At 44.9% G+C, this 18,607-nt stretch overlaps 2 protein-coding genes across 2 annotated transcripts; both read right to left on the bottom strand.

Annotated features, from left to right (window-relative positions):
- Positions 1-1,484: 1,484 nt before the first annotated feature.
- LOC119290090 (zinc finger protein 11-like) lies at positions 1,485-2,030 on the bottom strand. The gene is made up of 2 exons (XM_037569196.1): positions 1,948-2,030; positions 1,485-1,908 (listed from the first exon to the last, which is right to left on the bottom strand). Exons 1-2 carry the CDS (start codon positions 2,028-2,030, stop codon positions 1,485-1,487), a joined length of 507 nt encoding a protein of 168 aa, XP_037425093.1.
- A 6,640-nt stretch (positions 2,031-8,670) lies between these two features.
- On the bottom strand, positions 8,671-9,207 carry LOC119290059 (zinc finger protein 6-like). The gene has a single exon (XM_037569181.1). It carries the CDS (start codon positions 9,205-9,207, stop codon positions 8,671-8,673), a length of 537 nt encoding a protein of 178 aa, XP_037425078.1.
- Positions 9,208-18,607: the final 9,400 nt, after the last annotated feature.

Raw genomic sequence — 18,607 nt, 5'->3', positions numbered from 1 at the left:
TTTGAAATCAAAACATTACACTCTCCGTATCAAGATCTTTATGTGGTTCGTCCACAAAGGAGTCATCTTGATCAAAGATAATCTGACGAAAAGGAATTGGGTTGGTAATTCCAGGTGCTGTTTTTGTGATCAAAGCGAAATGATTAAACACCTCTTTCTCGAGTCTCCACTTGCAAAATTATTATGGAGATCTATTCATATAGCTTTCAACATTCATCCTCCAATGAGCATAAACACGTTATTTGGGACGTGGCTTAATGGAGTAGACATACACATAGCTAAACATATTCGGATATGGATGTGTGCATTACTATGAGCTATATGGAACACTAGAAATGATATGATTTTTAATGGTGCAAAATCCACTAATTTTTTGCATGTTATCTACAAAGCTACAGCCTGAATCCGTATGTGGTCGTTACTCACTCACCCGGACTACAGAGGGCATATGGTTACTGGGTGCAACAGTTGGGAGACGATAGCACGGGCTATCTTCAGCCGATTTGGATGGCGAGATAATAATAGGCTAGGTGTGTAGGCATCATAGTCTGTTCTTTCTCGCCGGATGTGGCGCTTCATTGCCGGATGTGGTGCTTTACATTTTTATTTTCTCCTTTTTATTTGCTCGGATTTTGAGCATCCTCGAATGCTAAGACTTTGTTATGATTTTAATAATATGGCTGCATGCATCGACTGATGGAGAGACCGAAGGTAATCCTCTTTTTCAAAAAAAAATTTGAAATCAGGTTCCGCGTTAACAGCGTGGATTCCACATTGCTACCGTGCTGAAAGAGCTAAATACCACACAGGTGCGTAGGCCAAGTTCCATGCATATGGAGCTAGAATAGCTTCCTACCTTTGTTATCTTTGACACAGCGTCCTTTTTGGGTTGTAATCATCAGAAATTATTTGTATGCAGTAGTTTGTATTTGTAGAATTGGCATGTGATTTTTTTCACGAAGAATTCACTTGTACAGTAGTATTTATTAGTAGAAAATTATCCTTGATACAGATCTCTTGGAAAGATTGTTGTGTTTATCCTATATCAATATGTAAATTGTAATCATGCTCTGCTTGGATCAAATTCACGCGGTATTGGATCATATATGCAATTCAAGAAGACCTAACACTGCAGTCCTACATTTTTCTTCTTCCTATTTGCGAATCAAACAAGATATAAGTAGAACATGCATGCCTGTGTGTATATCAGGCGGGATATAGCATATAGTATATATTTGATATACATCGAATCATCTATCTACTCTTGTTGTTGTTACGGTAAAATAAATATATATACATTCAGTTACGAACAAGCAGCAGAAGATGAGAATAGCAATAATGACATTAAGCAGCAAAAGAACTGAAGCGATGCTAGCTAGGAAGCTCATGTATATATCATCGATAAATCATGCATGTATATAGATGAGTGCGTTCCTTATGCGTCGGTATGTGTATGAGTTGCACTAGCGGTACCGTGCGAGTGATCAGTTCCTAGGACGAGGCCCGAGCCTGAGCTCCAAGTCCAGCTTCCTCTCCGGCAGCTCACCGTCCTGCCACCACTCTGACGGCCCTTCCAGCGCGCGGCCGCTCCCATGGCACCGAAGGCTCAGTTGCAGGTCACGATCATCAGTGCCGTCGTCCGCACCGAACAGGCTCAGCTCCCTCGGGGTAGGGCTACCACGGCTCACGGCCTCCTCTTTCACTCTGCCGCCGGTGTTCCGGGCGTAGTACAACATGGAGAAGCCCCCGCTGCTCACCGGCGGCGCTGGGGGATACACCAAGGTGCACTCTGTCGGGAGGCGGACGGGCTTGGCGCGGTCGCGGCGGTGGACGTTCATGTGCCCGCCCAGCGCCTGCGCCGTGGTGAACCCGCGCTTGCAGAACACGCACCCGTAGTACGGCCGGGCGCTAGGGGGCGACACGGCTGCCGCGTCGACGTCGCCGTGCCGAGCTGCAGCCACCGCCGGGCTGTGCGATCTCACGGCCGCCTCCTCCTCGCTCGACGCCGCTTTGCTGTTGCCACTCTCCATGTTGCAAGCCAGCTACGACGATCTGCCGAATCTGGGATGACAAATTCGATCGATTGAAGGGTTTGGCGATCGAAGATCTTCGAGGTTGTGTGCAAGACCGGGCCGGGCTATATCAGAGCTTGGGAGGACAGCGACAGAGAGACTGGGATTGGCGGGGAGCATTACTATTGTTTTTGACAGCAGCTTTGGGAATAAAAGACTGCCACGGCCGGCCGGCAGCTAGACCTCGCTATTCGTCGATGACTCTGCCCTAGCTGTACGCATGCTGTGCAACACGGATGGATGTGGAGCTGCTTCAGACTGAAGTATCCTCTTGCGCAAAATATAATAATAGTACGTACGTACATCATCGCTGATGTGTCCTTTGAAATTTTATTTTGGACTGTTTGCATCAGTAATACTACACGTACAAATAAGTTACGGGGTTTTACAAAGAGGGTTACCTTGATTGGTCAACAGATAGAGGCAGCCCACATCTCTGAAAATCAGGAAGAAGGGTAAATTTGTGATTGGTTAATAGATGGAAAAAGTTTGTAAACTCATGTATTTGTTTGCATGTCTAGCATTTTTGTTGTTTGCATATATAACATGACCTGGTGTGTGGGTGTGCCAGGCCCGGCTACACCTTGTGATTTTGACCAAGTATGCAGGCCTGGCGGGTGCCCCTCCCTGCTAGCATCTATAGGCTCTCACAAATCTACTAATTACAGCTGAGATTCCTTCACTTGATGATATTTCAAATTTTATGAATTTACGCCATGGACTATTGAAGATCCTTTTTTTATGGACCCCAATAGCCAGTGAACGGTCATTGTGAGGGATGGCATTTGCGAACATTTTTGCTAGCAATTTCTTTAGAGACGCATGAGAATTTCTTCAGAGACACATGGTAGTTTCTTGAAAGAAGGAAAATTTGCAGCAAAAACGGGCAGAATTGACATCTGCTGCCACCTAAAAATGCCATCAAGAAAATGTTAGCTTGCCATCCCCCTCCCAGGGAATGTTCTCCAGTTAGTACTTCCATTTTTTATAGCATTGGAGAGTATTGGTAAAAACTATCCCATTATATGAGATTGCTCTCTAGTAGGGTCAAAGCACATTGTACTGGTTTGGTGTATATATATGGATCTCTATATTTACACACTCAGCTGGGTGCAGCTGTTATAGTGCTTCTCGTGTTAAGTTGCTGTCATACCATTGAATCAGCCTTGCCTAGGATCGATGGAACTAATTAAACTATCACACATAAACCCTTGGTTAACTCTCCAGCTAAAATAATCTTTGATTGTTAAGCATGTACGGGAAGATGGATACAAGGTTAATACAGCTATCCTTCGTAGTAAATTCACATGCCATGGTTCTTCTTTTAATATATACACATGTTTCTTGAATAAAAGTCCCTGGGCTCCACTCACGTCTCGAGGGGCTTGTGAGTTTTTTTTTTTTGCCCCCATTGTTCTTTATGGACGACGGTTTGGTTCTTTGTATTGTCCATCGACATGGCTCCATAAGCATCGTCCGCGACAACCTTGTCTTCTTCAACAACCCCTTCTTTCAAGCCTTTGTGAGTAAAGTCGTTGGCTTGATCAACCATACTCGTGTGACTGTCTGGCTAGACTGGGGTGGTTCCCCCGCCGATATGCTTGTCGTAATTGCCAATCTTCATCGTATGAGATGGTTTACTATTGCGGATCCAACAAAATTTCATTGTCCACATGTCTTTGCAAGTACTTATGTGGCTGAATTGCTCGATGTTATGCATTTCTAACGAGAGCTATGGTGGCACAAGGATGACATGCTCGGTTGTGGCTTCAACAAGAATTTGGAGGCATATTGTCTTGGTTATAGTATCTCCTTTACTTAGGGTTATTTTTTTTACGCCCGTAGGTTTAGCTACCCATTATCTGGTTGTGTCCAATGTTCTCTTGATCTCATATAAACCGGATTTGATTTCAAAGAAGTAGTAAGATTTTTTTTTGTGGAGATACATCATGCTATATAATAAGTCGAGAACAAAATTTACATATTCTCTATGTGATCATCTTAGAGGAAATGAGCGACTTCATCAGGAGTTGTCCGTTTTGTTATGTTTCATATGAAAGATTGCTTCTCCAACTTCCTTTTCATTGAAAATTGTAGTAAGAATACCATTCTCGTGGGAGACATGAGCGGTATATCGTCGATTTCAAATTCATCTTGAGAAAAGCTATTGTCTTCAAGTGGCACAAAAAGGTTTTGTAATATTAGTTAATGTATTTTTGAACCCCCAACTCATCTCTAGGTTACAATGTCTGCTATTGGCGATCACGCGAATTTATATTGTGTTGTTATCACCCTCACATAAATGTCTGACCTTGAACCGTTGTTGCCAATCGATTTCCTCACTCCCACGAGTCTGGACAATGATCCACCCCACTCTCTTTTAAGGGAATTTTACTATCATCTGATCCAGATGTTTGTGATTTCTTATCAAGATCATCAATAATATCAAGCAAGCTTTTCTTCCCCTTTTTTAATTTATCTTACTGCTCCCTCCGTAAAGAAATATAAGAGGGTTTAGACCACTAAAGTAGCGATGTATATGCTCTTACATTTCTTTATGGAGGGAGTAGTATTTTTCTCCTACCCCTGCAACAATTTATGAAGTTTGTGAATTTTATTTTGCCATCTTTGCATGGTTAGGGAACCTTTTGCCCATCTCTCCGAAGCTTGGACATCGTATCAACAAAGTCGTCAGCTGCAACCACCTTGCTCAAGTTTGAATAAAAACTTATATTGTCATGGTGAAACACGATGCCCGAATTCAATACTAGAGTGATCTCACTGAAGCAATCTGGAGCATTGATGACAAGTAAACCCCTATAAACATAAAACCGATAAGATATGATTCAAGAAGAACCAAGATACAAGCGCTAATAACAAGCAAGAGTCGCGGGAGGGGGTATGATGACAGTCAACTTGTTAACATCTCACACGATTCTACCAAACTCTTAGTTACACCCAAGCTTAAGAGTTTTGTACTCTAGAAAAGCTCCACCACAAGATACTTGCGAGACATGTATGCTCTAAAACACTCCTGCAATATATTTACATATTTTCAGAAATATGGATATGAACACACATAAACAAGATATTGTATATTACCTAGCCAAAAGTATTACTAACGGGAGGCATGTTTTTTCACTTTGCTTAGATTTGGGTTGAAATTGAATGTAACGAAAATATTTCTTCAACACTTCAAACTCAATTCAAAAAGGCTAACACAATATCCACGAGAAAATATAGATCTAACTACAATACAAAATTATATTTATAATGTTAAATTAGAAGTTATAACAACTAATATTGATATCTTAACATTTACCAGCATCAGTGCATCGTTAGTTAGGCTAGTCATACTTCAAAATCTAAGCAAATATAACAGAATACATATGAATATAAGACATGTAGATGTGGGATAGAATGAGTTCTAGAAAATATGCGCAAGCTCAGAAAACTATTGAGAACAGAAATCGTGGAATTAACCAAAGTGCATAAGAGAAAAGACATGTACAATCTAACCCAAACAACTGAACTTTTAGAGCCTACCATCTTTGGTCCTGCCCAGCCCGCTAATTTGTCTACTATGGGCTCGCTCTAAATACGTGTGCACCAAGAAAAAATTGGCGGACATCTTGACTAAGTCTCTCGCTAGGATGCAATATTTCGATGTGAGAGAAAGGGCTAGATTTAGTGGAGTGAAGATGATTGCATAACAAGCTTAATAAAGTGATTGTTGTAGTAATTAATGTTTTGATTTTAGTATCTTAAAACCTTACATTTGGATTTAGAGTCATAGTTAGTGGTCAGTTTGGACGTCATTCAGATGTCAAGAACTTAGAGTTTATTTCAGAGCCTAAGTTAAATTCATTTTTGTAAACCGAGTTTCTTTGGGCTAAATAATGCTAAGTGAGATATGAGAGGTATGAATTTAGTTACGTATGGTCGATTTGTGGTCTTGAAGGAATGTGTTGCCCAGAGCAACCTAAGATGGGTGCAAATGCTATTGTCTGGTCCGGGAAGGTATTGATCGGGACTAGTGAAGTTTCTTTTCCAAAATGGAAGGTTATACTCTCAGCCTCTACATCCTAGGATTAATATGACCATCATTTTGTTAAATAAGGGCAAGACCACGAGGCCAAAACACGTTATAAACATAGCACACGATATGATATGCAAATGTCAGCCCATTATAGGGTGCGTCAAAGAAAAACTACAACTAAATTGTTATGTTCCGCAAGAAAATGCCTTCAAGAATGGAGTACATAATCGCATCAACATTTTCGAGTCCAGCCTGAAAGGCTAGGGCAAGGATTTTCACTTTGGGTGCAAGGTCCAACCAATCAAGGTTGGAGCATCAACATGAAGACAACACCTTTAACAAGGAGGCGATGCATGTTTATTGTTGTCGGGTCCAAGACCGGAAGGGTGGATCATAGGTTTTACCCTGGATATGGAGTGGCATTTCGGTCACCGTCTTGATGGTAAATCTTCCAACAGTTGCTCCACTAATTACTCTGGGTGCAAGGAGGAAATCATGTCTCATGGACACTCCTTTAAGTATTAACTGAGAAGTACACACCACATATTTTGGAGATGTTCTTGACAGACTAGGAGCACCGCAATGGTGTCGGTGGTGTATTGAATGACAGGAAAGTCTTCCCGTTGGGACAAGGGGATGAGCAAATGGAATATCCATCTTGACAGGCTAATTTTACAAAAAAAATAGAAAAGGAGGATGACCCCCGGCCTCTGCATCTGGGCGATGCATACGGCCACTTTATTAATTATTCTCACAAGACCTTACAAAGTAATACCACAGTAAGACTAAAGCCGCCATCTAAGCAACAAACTGTCGCTACACCTATCCAGTTGATGAAGGGGCGCAGATAGCCTGGGCCTAATACCAAACATATATCGTAGCCAAACCTAACATCTAAGACCTGAGGACCCATCCAGGACGCCTGCCGGGCATGGGTCTTGCTGGTTCGGCGTGCTCTCAGAGGCCACCGCCGCCAACTGCCACCGCTTCATCTTCAGAACTGTATTGATGCATCAACCTTGCTTGGTCTAGCTATCATCGACGCCACCACGGCGCCCAACTACACCTCCTCCCTGCACGCAAACAGTTGTGCACGTCGCGGTCGCCACTGATACGCCTCAGCACCATGTTGCCAAGTACCACCAGCCGACACAGCTTGAAGTCTTTGGAAGATCTGTCGTGCGTAGCACCTGCCGACCAAGCATGACAAAGCGTAGCACCTGTCGGTCAGGCATGACTTAACATCTCCACCAAAGCTCCGTGCAAGACGAAGCCGCTCCACCTCTTGCCTCTGACTTCCAGCACTAATCCACAAACGATGCTTCCAAGAGAGAAATGACACCGCAGTGCCGCCATCGTCCGATCTGGAACACCAGATCCTAGGGTTTCCCCCAGAGCACGAGTGGGTCGACAGTAGTTACATGACGATGCCTCCAACAAGGTAACGACGTAGAACGCCGCCATCGCCTGCCAACGGCTCGGTTTTCACCGGCAACCATGTCTCCCCAACTCGCAGCCGGGACTGGATGATGGATCTCGAGATCCGATCACCAAGCCTCTAGCCGGCCATCTCTGACGAAGAAGATGACCACCACCATTGGCCAGCGAGACGACGCGAGATGAAGTAGGGAGCTGCCAGCGAGGCTAATTTTACATGAGTTTGAAGAAGATTTGCCGCTAACACAAAGACAGGTGGTGATATTGGATCACCTTGACACACAACTCAACTATGGAGAAAGGGATAGCGAAGAGGCTCATTGAGGAGGACTGAGGTTGGAAATGGAGGTGTCATAAACTAAACTTAATACCTACGATCTATCAAATGACGGAATTTCATAAGTTGAAAAGGTATGGTTTTTCTCCTTGTAGTTCCTTGAGAAGTAGCTTGTTACACTCTCCATCTTTCCTACCTTCCATTAGCAAATTAAAATGAGTTGAACTAGTGTTCCGCATTAAGAACATGCGGAAGGAACTAAACACCACAGGTTCGTAGCTCAAGCTCCATGCATGGAGCTTGAATAGTTTCTTGCCTTTGTCATCTTTGATTCAAAGTCCTTTTTAGGCTGTAATTATCAGGTCCATGTGTTTGTTCACATAGAGTTCATTTGCAGTACTATTAGCTAGTTAAATTTCTTTGTCACTGCGTTTATCCTATTATGTGATATCAATATATCATAGGCTGTTTAGTGCAAGTTCACGTGCTATTGGATCATGTAAAATTCAAGAAGACATCACATAACATTGCAATCCTACACTTTTGTTCTTCCTATATATATGTTCTCCGAATTATGCGAATCAAAACAAGAGCCAAGTATATTTAGCTCTCCATGTACATTCAATTCGATACGTCAAAGCATGTGCTCTTGTTGTTATGGCGAAATATAAATACATTTAGTCATAAACAAGCACCAGAAGATGAGAATAGCAAGCATGATATTGAGTGCAACAAAAGAACTGAAGTAATATTAGCTAGGAGTTCAGGAAGCCCATGCATGCATGTATATACTGTAGATGAGTGCGTTCCTGTGTCTGAGTTGCACCAGGGTACCGTGTGAGTGATCAGTGCCTCGGACGAGGCCCGAGCCCGAGCCTCAGCTCCAAGTCCAGCTTCCTCTCCGGCAGCTCGCCGTCCTGCCGCCGCGCCGACCCGTCGCCGCTGCTGCTTCCGTGGCACCGAAGGCCCAGTTCCAAGCAGTCGTCAGGGTCGTCGGGACTGTCGTCGTCCGCGCCGAACAGGCTCAGCTCCCTCGGGATCGGGCTACCAGGGCTCACGGCCTCGGCGTCCGCTCCGGCGCCGGTGTGCCGGCCGTAGTACAGCATGGCGAAGTCGCCGCTGCTCATCAGGGACGTGGCCGGCGGCGCTGGGGGGTACGCCAGGTTGCACTCTGTGTTCCGGGCAACGGACGTGGTGAGGCGGGCGGGCTTGGCGCGGTCCCGGCGGTGGATGTTCATGTGCCCGCCCAGCGCCTGCGCCGTGGTGAACCCGCGCTTGCAGAACACGCACTCGTAGTACGGCCGGGCGGCCGCCACCGCCGTCGTCCCGCCGGGCGATCTCACGGTCTCGTCGCTGGACGCCGCCGTGCTGCCGCTCTCCATGTTGCCGCAACCTTGCTATCTACGACGATCAATCGATATGAATGGTGATCTGTGGGGATTGAGCGAAGGTTTGACGAAGTGCGTGCGTGAGGGGAGGCCGGGGCCGGGCTAATATATTTGCAGAGCTGGGGGACAGTGACAGGGACTAGGACTAAGATTGGCAGGCAGAATTGCTGTTGTCATCGCCAGCAGCTCCGTGAATAAAAGACTGTGCACGGCCGGCCGGCACTGGTGCCCAGCAGCTGCCCTCGCTATCCGTCATGACTCTGCCCTAGCTGTAGATATGGTGTGCACTACGGATGGGTATGTAGAAAAGCTGGCCTTCGGCTTTTTCCCGGAAAAAAAATACCCACTCTGAAATCTGAAATATCCTCTTGTGCAACATATAATACTAGCACAGGCATCATCACTATACTAGCCGGCTCTGCATGCGTATAGGATCGATGAAATTAATTGCACCATCACACATAAACCCTTGCTTGCTTAATTTCCAAAGTAAAATAACCATTCCTTGTTAAGCGTGTATGGGAGGATGGGCACATGGCTGAGACAGGTCGCCTCTCAAGCCAAGCGTGCCAATTAATGTACCTGCGACGTTTCTTATTTGATTGATATTTTCCCGCCTTATTTTGTCTCCCTGCGTTTGGACCCTGGGCTAATCGCCCGCAAGTGGTAACTTTTTTATGAGCGGGGTGACTGGAAAGTCGAGTCGACCTCAGGGTTCTTCGATCGCGATGCATGCACCTGTGAACCAGGGACGTCCTTGTCCCCGTCCTTGTAGACTGAGCTCTTGTCTAGTTTTTTACTTGCATAGGTAATTTGCACGATGCAGTGTGCTAAAATGTCATGCATGACTGAAATCTTACGAGATGCATGACAGCATAAAAAAACCTCAGCCAGCCACTCACTCACTCGCTCCTCAACTTGTGAAGGATGATGATACTAGTAGAGTTGTGGAGAAGAATATACTCTGTCACTGTCAGCACATTCTATGCCCAATTATCAGCAGCCTGTTCTAGGTCCGTGCTCCAGTCCAGATGAGCCGAAAAGGGGCGTAGCTGCTCACAGCTCGGTGCATCAGTAGCATCCACATTCCGGCCGGGAACTTACCAATTGTCAACCGCATGCTCGTCCCATGCCCATGCAAACATATAATGTGTCCGGCATTCCGGCCCATCCGCCCATGCCTGGCGCTAGCTACGTAGAGTAACATACATACCTACAGACCAGCCACAGTTCATTGTAACCAGCTCAAGACCATTTCAATATATGCTGCCGACCATATGACCCGGTGGCGCCAGCCACAGAAATGAATCCAGCCGGCGTGCAGGCCAGCGCTTCGCCTCCGGCCGGTGGTTCTTAGAGCATCTCCAACAGGCGCCAAAAAGAGCTCCACGCGCTAAATTTTTAAATGTTTTTGGCGCCGAACAGCTCCAACAGATGCTGTAAAATATTGCGCGCGCGAAAAAGTTTTGGGCACACTCTGAAAAACGCTATCGCGTGCAATATATTTTAGGCTCTGGATTGCGCACGCTTCATAATTTGCACTGCGTGCTTTTTTGGCACGCGTTTTTATGCGTCTACTAAAGCAATATTGGTCCCGGTGCACGCTATTATTTTTATTGGGCGCGAAATTTTTATGCGGCTGTTGGAGATGCTCTTAGAGGAGCAGATGGAACCACAAATGCCCTGGATGGAGCCTCAAGAAAAAAAAAACCTCTGTATTTGGTGACAAAGAGGGGGGTCAACATTCGCAGTGGCCACACCACCAAGTTCTCCCAATATTTCTGTGTAATTTCATCAAAATTTCAGTAAAGTTATTAATTTCGGCACGTACTAAAATAGCTTTCTCTCTGTCAAAATATTTCAGGAATTTCGGTAGAACACAAAAAAAATATTTATTTTTGAATTTTCAAAATATGTGGTTGGATCTCATCATCTCAATCAAATTCAAATGAAAATTTCAGTCCTTTGACTGAAATTCAAATATTTATAAAATGGAAATCCAAAACCTGTATTATACATAAGTGGCATATAAAAAGAAGCAAATTATTGGCAATGGCACGCATGAGATCTAAAACTTGTCCTTCTTTCTCAACGACTGCGGACTACTCGAGCTCACACTCATATAGGGACAGATAAACATGAAGTGGGTTCTATAGACAAAAATGAAAAAAATATTCAAGCTCACTAAGAACCGTCCCCATACGATCGAAATATCACATGCCTAACTTTGAGGGTCGCATGTAGTAGTTGTGTGGCGCTCGCAATGTATAGGAGACCGAGAGCAGCGGTGCACGCCTATTTGAGCTGCGCACGTCTATCAGATGCAATGTATAAGGGACCGGGAGAATCTATTGCAGCGAAATCACTAGTTAAGGTGTACCTTTTGTAAAGGTCACCTGGCCTTCTCATGCGCTGATAAATGGTGTATTGCATGTGCGTCACTTGCCGCAAAGTGGATGATTTTTTTTTTCAAGAGTTGTTTTCTTGAAATGGCATGTGTAGAATCGTGAATCCAAAATCAAAACCATTTTCACGGTTGGGTTTCTCGTGTTGATATACCTCTTTTTAAAAAGTACATATTAGTTATGCGGCGTTGGCAATGTATAGGAGACCGGGAGCACCTATTGGAGCGGTGAAAGTCTATCAGGGCATCTCAAGCCGTTGGCCCTCCGGGAGGGGCAAAAAATCGCCCCCTGGGGGCGCACCGGCGCTAAACCACGCACTGGGGGCGTGATGCCCCCCAGTCGCGGCGCCCACGGTTAGTTAAAAAAATCAAATACGGCGCAAAAACGACTCAAATTTAACGCAAACATCGGTGAGTTCGTTCAAACTTAAGCATATTTTACAAAAAAAAAGGAAAAAACTACCGCGGGCTACCCCTGCCGTCTCCCTCGCCGCCCGCCTCGCCGCCCGCGCACGCGGTTCTACATGCCGAGGAGGCTGTAGAACCGCGTGTAGTCACCGCCGCCATCGTCGTCGTCGTCGTCGTCGCCGCCCCCGCCTACGCCTCCGCCGTCCCTGCTGCATCCCTCCCCCGGTTGGCGCGGCGGGTTGGACGGTCCGGGGGCGTCGTCGTCGTCGTCGTTGTCGAGGACCACGACGCCGTGCTCGTCCTCGCGCCCACACTTGCGGGCGGCGATCTCCTCCAGGGCCCGGTGCTGCCGGACCATCTCGTCGCGGAGGTAGTCGTCCCGCGCCCACCGCAGGGCGTCCTCGTCGGAGAAGCCGCGCCGGGCTATCTCCTCGTACTCCGCGGGGAGGCCGGGCTCCGGCTTGGGCTCGACGAGGACGAAGCGGCCGATGGGTGGGGAGGCGTTGGCGCCGATGCGGACGCCGGAGCTGCGGGTGCGCATGCTGACCGGCGTGCCCTGGGGCTCCGGCTTGACGGGGCGGAGGCAGGGCGAGCCGCCGGACAAGGAGGAGGACCCCCCGGTCTTCATGCGCCTCGGGGTCCAGGAGCTTCCCCGGCGGCGTGAGAAGGAAGGGGGGCGGGGTACTCGAGGCACGGCGTGTTGCCGCCCTCGATGTACTCGAGGACGGCCTCCAACATGCGCCCGGGCACGCCCCACCACCGATGCCGGCCGACGGCGTTGAGCCTGCCGGAGGGCTCGACGCCGTTGGTGGCCTCGAGCTTCTCAGCGTGACAGCGGCGGAAGTAGGGCTCCCAGAGCGGGCTGTCGGGGACGTACCGTGGCCCCTCCCTCACTGCACGCGATAGGGACGAGCGGATGCGTGCGATCTTCGCACGCCACGCAGCGCCGGTGGGTATCGGGGGCACTGGCACGCCGCCGGCGCTGATCCTCCACGCCCCGGGTACCCGCATGTCCGGCGGGACCGGGTACTCGGCCTCGAAAAGGAGGCGAGCCTCGCTCTCGTGAAGATGGCGGCGGCCGAATCCGTTCGCCGCCGCGCCGTCGCCTGGGAAGCGCTCGGCCATGGGTGCTGGAGACGGCGAGAGAGAGGAGAAGGAGGAACGACGACCGCGAGAGAGAGGCGAGGGAGGAACGACGACGGCGAGAGAGTACGAGTCGCCGAGTGCTCTGGGGTGCGTCTTATATAGGCCGAGGCACCGCCCGTGCGCGAGCCGCCGTGAGTACGCGTGCGGGCGAGGGAGGGCAAGGGACGCGCGTCATCCGGTCTTCACTGCGCCGCCCATGAGGCATCAATGGCGCAGGCTGACCGGCGCGACAGTTTTGGCATTGATTCGCCGCGGGAAACGAGGCGATGAGGACGATGAAGGACCGAGAAGAGAGTAGAGTCGCTGACGCGGCGGGCCCGCGGCTGTTTCGCCCCAAAACAGTTCGCCCCGGCGCCCCCGGGCGCCCCCTAGCGCGCCGGGTTCGGCTTGGATCCGCCGGCGCTATTTTCGGCCCAAGCCGGCGAAAATCGGGCTCCTGGGGGCGCGACTGGGCCGATTTTTCGGCGCCGGCGCAAAAAAAATGCCTGGGGAGGCCTTCCTGGGGCGCGGCTGGTGATGCCCTCAGACGCAATGTATAGGAGTATAAGGGACCAAGAGCACTTATTGGAGCGAAATAACTAGTTGATGGGTATCCGTTGCAAAGGTCATCTCATCTTCTCACACGCTGACAAGCGGTGTACTGCACGTGCGTCACTTGTCGCAACCTGATTGTTTTCACTTTTTTCAAAGATTTGTTTATTTAAAATATTTTATCTGTAGAAATGTGCATCCAAATTCCAAACCATTTTCATCGTTGGATTTCTCACGTCGAAATCTTTAAAAATAGATCTTATATTAATAGGTTTGATGAATTTTTTTCATGAAAACACGAGAAACCGTAAAGCCCAGGAAAGTAAGAAAATTGATTAAAAAACTGAAGAAAAATTAATAAAGAAAAAATTATATTAAAAACCGGAGCCTGAAAGCACGGTTGCGGTTTTTCAATTTTTTTCCCTTTACAAGAAGCACATTTTTTTGTGCCTACCGTGAAAGCAAATCTATGCTTTCAGGAGGAGCAATACCGTGCTTCTCATGGAAGCACGTTTTTTGAGAAGCATGGTTGTACTTCGCGTAGAAGCAAATTGAGAAATACAGCTGAGCTTCGCAATTTTTTTTTTGCTCCGAGAACCATGCAAAAACCAAAAATCAAAACATAAACCATCTAAAATCTATAAACACGTATAAGAAATAAAAACCAAAATCTAGTTAGAGCACCCAGAGGATGCACTATTTGACGCACTAGCCTTCCAAAAAACAGACCCTTGCTGGAACCCCGTAAGGGTCTTCTTCATATAGTAGCTTCCCTATTGGAGGACTGTTGCCCCAAACGATTTGAGCTTGGCACAGGCGCTACCCGACGCGCACTATAGCAAAATCATCGAAATCACTAACTAAGAAGTACTCTTTGCAAATATCACTCTCATCTTCCCAGGTTGCGATAAGTGACGCACTTCATGCGTGTCACTCTCGCAACATGGGAGTTTTCCTTTTTTTCGTAGATTCGTTTATTCGAAACATTTTTCTCTTAAACCATGTGTCCAGATCTGAAACCGTTTCATCATTGGATTCCTCAAGTCGGAACCTTCAAAACTAGATCATGTGTTGATAGGTTTCGAGAAACCTTTTTTCATGAAAAAAAATTAGACAAAAACCCAAATCGGGAGCATGTTTTCACTTTCACGGATTGTGCCTCTGGCGGAAACAAATTCGTGCCTCCACGAGAAGTAAATTCATGCCTCACGCCGGAGGAAAAAATGCGCTTTTTCCTTTTCCGAGAGGCACAACTATGCCTCCTGTGAAAGCAAGTATGTGACTCCACAAGAAGTAAATTCATGCCTCTCGCAAGGAAAAGAAAAAACAAAACATATTTTTTTTCCTTTCCGAGTGTGCCTCTCGCGGAAACAAATCTATTCCTCCACGAGAACTAAATCCATCCCTCTCATGGAAGAAAAAAAAAGAAAATTTGTTTTTCTTTTCTTTTCTGAGATGGCACGACTATGCCTCTCACGGAATTGAATATGTGCCTCCACGAGAAGTAAATTTGTGCCTCTCATAGAAAGACAAAAGGAGAACACATTTTTCTTTCTTTCTGAGAGGCATGGCTGTGCCTCTCACGGAAGCAAATCCTTGCCTCCACGAAAGCCAATTTCGTGCTTTTTGCGGAAGGAAGAAAACGTGTTTAGGCTCGATTGTGCCTCTCGCCGTAGCAAATCCGTGCCTTTCACGGAAGGGAAAAAACACGTTCCTTCACGTAAATTTATTTTTTGAATTTTTTTGGTCCAAAACCAAAAAACTGGCGGAAAATCAAAAAGCCATAAAAACTAAAAAAACACGTCCAAAAGGCGAAAACGTTTACACACACAAAAAAAATTCAGAGGTAGCACCAAGAGCGTGACACATGGCGGTAGTTGAGAGTGCGCCAAATGACGCGCTCCTAGCCCACCCAAAGTGACTCTTGCGGGAGCTCCCAAAGGAGCACCCGCTAAATAGTTGCTCCTCAAAATCATGCACAATAGTAAACCTGCAAACAATAGCAAATCCGTGTACTACAACATGTCGGTTACTTTATCATACTTTTTCATTTGGTTTTTATTTAGTTTTAAGAAAAAAAGAAAAATTGAATGAATATTTAAAAAATATGACAATTTTGGAATTACACACATTTTCTAAATACATTTTTTTATTTTAGGACCATTTTCCAAAAAAAACATGAAGAATTTTTGAAAATACAAATAGTTTTCTAATTGTTCATAGATAGTGAACAATTTTTGAAATATGAGTCTTTTCCGAAATCACCTATATATTTTAAAAGGGCAAACATCTTCCAAACCACGAACATTTTTTTCTGAAAATATGAATAATTTGTGAAGAATGTGAACAATTTCATAACACATGAACTTATTTCAAAATTATGTAAAGTTTATTGGAAAACATGAACATTTTTATTAAATCAAATATCTTTTAAAACATGTGATTTGTTTTGAAAATGAGAACAGTTTTCAAATTTGTGAATAATTTTTCATAAAGATTGGCAATTTTAATTTTGGAAACATTATTTTAAAAGAAAATTTGAATAAACTAAAAGAGAAAAAGGCAAGAAAGATGTACAAATAACAAGGGAAGAAGTAAATAATTACTAATGGTAAATAGTATAGAAAAAGCGAAAAATAAGCCAGTCCAAAATATCCTGGCAGGTTTCTAAAACCAGCAAAATCAGAAAATTGAACCTTCTCAAAACAGGAGCTCCTTTTTTTGTGTAAAAACAGGAGCTCCTTACCGCCTTACCGGCAGAATATTTCGGGGGAATAGCTTATTTACGAACATTTACGCTCGTAAAACTAGTCCAAATTATGAACCTTTTACACTCGTAAGGAGAATGGGCGCCTACGCGGCATCCCTTATGGGTTGGGCCAACAAAAGGTGTTAACTTCAGTTCGCTCGTTAGTTCGCTGGGTTGTGGGTTAACCAGTCACGGTGGTCCGCTGACTTTTCAAAAGAGGGAATTCAAAAAGGTTCATTGATTTTGAAAAGGGCTTTCAATAAACTTCGTGAATTTTGAGAAGAAGTCTTTGTTTTTTTTAATTATCAATATGTTTGAAAAACTCATTGATATTGAAAAAATTCATCAAATTTTCAAAAATGTTCACGAATATGAATTTCATAATTGGAAAAAGTTGTATCAATGTTGAATAAAAAGGTTCATCGATTTTGAAAAAAATACCAATTTGAAAAAGGTTCACAAAAACTACAAAAAGTTCGTAGAGTTTTAAAAAAATCATTGAAGTTATAAAAAATAAAAAAGGCGAGAAATAAGGAAATAAAAAAGAGAAAACATAGAAAACCCAGGTGGAAATGCATAAAAAACAGATAGAAAAGAAATAAATGGGCCAGCCAGCTATTGGATCTAGTGTAAGGGGGGTGCGCCCTGTACCAAATGTCCTTTAAGCGGCGCCTTAAGCGCTTTATAGGAAATGCCTCTCAAAACCTGTAAACCCATACAACATGTTTGGTTGGGGGTAATTATAGTCAGGGAATGGGAATTGGAGGGATACGAGACTTCAAATCTAATGTTTGGCTAAAGGGATGGGGAATTTATAAAGGAATATGCATGGGACTTGAGACTCCAAGTTTCACTGTTTTATTAACAGGGAGGGGGTGGGAGTTGGGAGCGAATTGTTTTAATGAGTCAATTTTAGCCCTCCATCATAATTTATGTTCACTTCCTTGGTCTAGTCCCTCGACAATTCCCGTGAACCAAACAAGGGAATACTAATTGTCCTCAAATTCTCACACATAATTCCTATCATGAGCCAAACAGGGATTGGGGATAAAACGACTCATCCCATGTCTAATTCTAATACAACTCCCTACATTAAACTCCCATTCCCCTTCCCAAATATTGCCAAACACGTTGATATCTTTGTAGGCTACCTATTTGGGTTGGCCCAGTAATTTGCCCTAGCTAGCAAGCTGGAGCTCACGCCACGTCGCTATGGGTCGGCCCAGCAATGGTAGGCTCGCTCGAGAGATTAACCAGTTTACGCTTTATAAAGTTACCCATTTATGTCCCCTCCTCAGCATGAGAGACGCCGGGGATTGTTATTTTAGACTTTTTTTTTTGGAATTGTCTCCTTGTTTGTTATTTTGGTTTTTCCAGTCTGTTTTTCATGTGGTTGAATTCTTTTAGAAAAAATATGATGTGACCATTTTTTCAAACAATGAGAACATTATTTGAAAAATCACGAACATAGTTTTGAAAACAATGAGAACATTATTTGAAAAATCACGAACATATTTTTGAAATTATTTGAGCTTTTTTAGTACATTTTTGGAATATTTAAAGATTTCCTATAAAATTTGTGTAGATTTTTTATAAATAGTGCATGCATTTCTTTATTTAGTCTCAGGCATTTTTTACAGTTTAAAAAACCAAAAAAATTGTAAGAACAATTGATTATTCTTGAAAATTATAAATGAAGGAAACATTTTTTATATTCAAAAGATGTTTGAAAATTGTAATCTTTGTCACATTTCTGCTTCTTGTGAAGATTTTGGGAAAAACGAAAAAATGGACCAGATAAGAGAACAAACCAGAAAGGAAACTGGACCAGTACCTTCCAGAAGATTCTCAAAACTGGTAAACTCAGAAAAAGAACCTTCCATGTTCCCACAACGGAGATAGATGGAGGTAGAACACCTAGAATAGCTAAATGGGTCAGCACTATTGAATCCCTCGCTAGCTAACTTTGTGAGGCAAATTGACAATTTGCCGCGCGAAGTAGTATACAATAATTGCCCATGTATAGACGTACCCTCCCGCGAACACAACTAGGAAGTTGTATTTGCATGCAGGCCAAGATTTACAAAGGCACTCACTACTTTCTAAGCAATCTCCCGATACTTTTTCCCCCTCCCTCCCGAGCCGCTCGCGCAGGC

This window comes from Triticum dicoccoides, chromosome 4A, assembly GCF_002162155.2.
Source record: "Triticum dicoccoides isolate Atlit2015 ecotype Zavitan chromosome 4A, WEW_v2.0, whole genome shotgun sequence".
In the NCBI taxonomy this organism is placed as follows: Eukaryota; Viridiplantae; Streptophyta; class Magnoliopsida; order Poales; family Poaceae; genus Triticum; species Triticum dicoccoides.
This window is presented reverse-complemented; position numbering and strand designations above follow the sequence as displayed.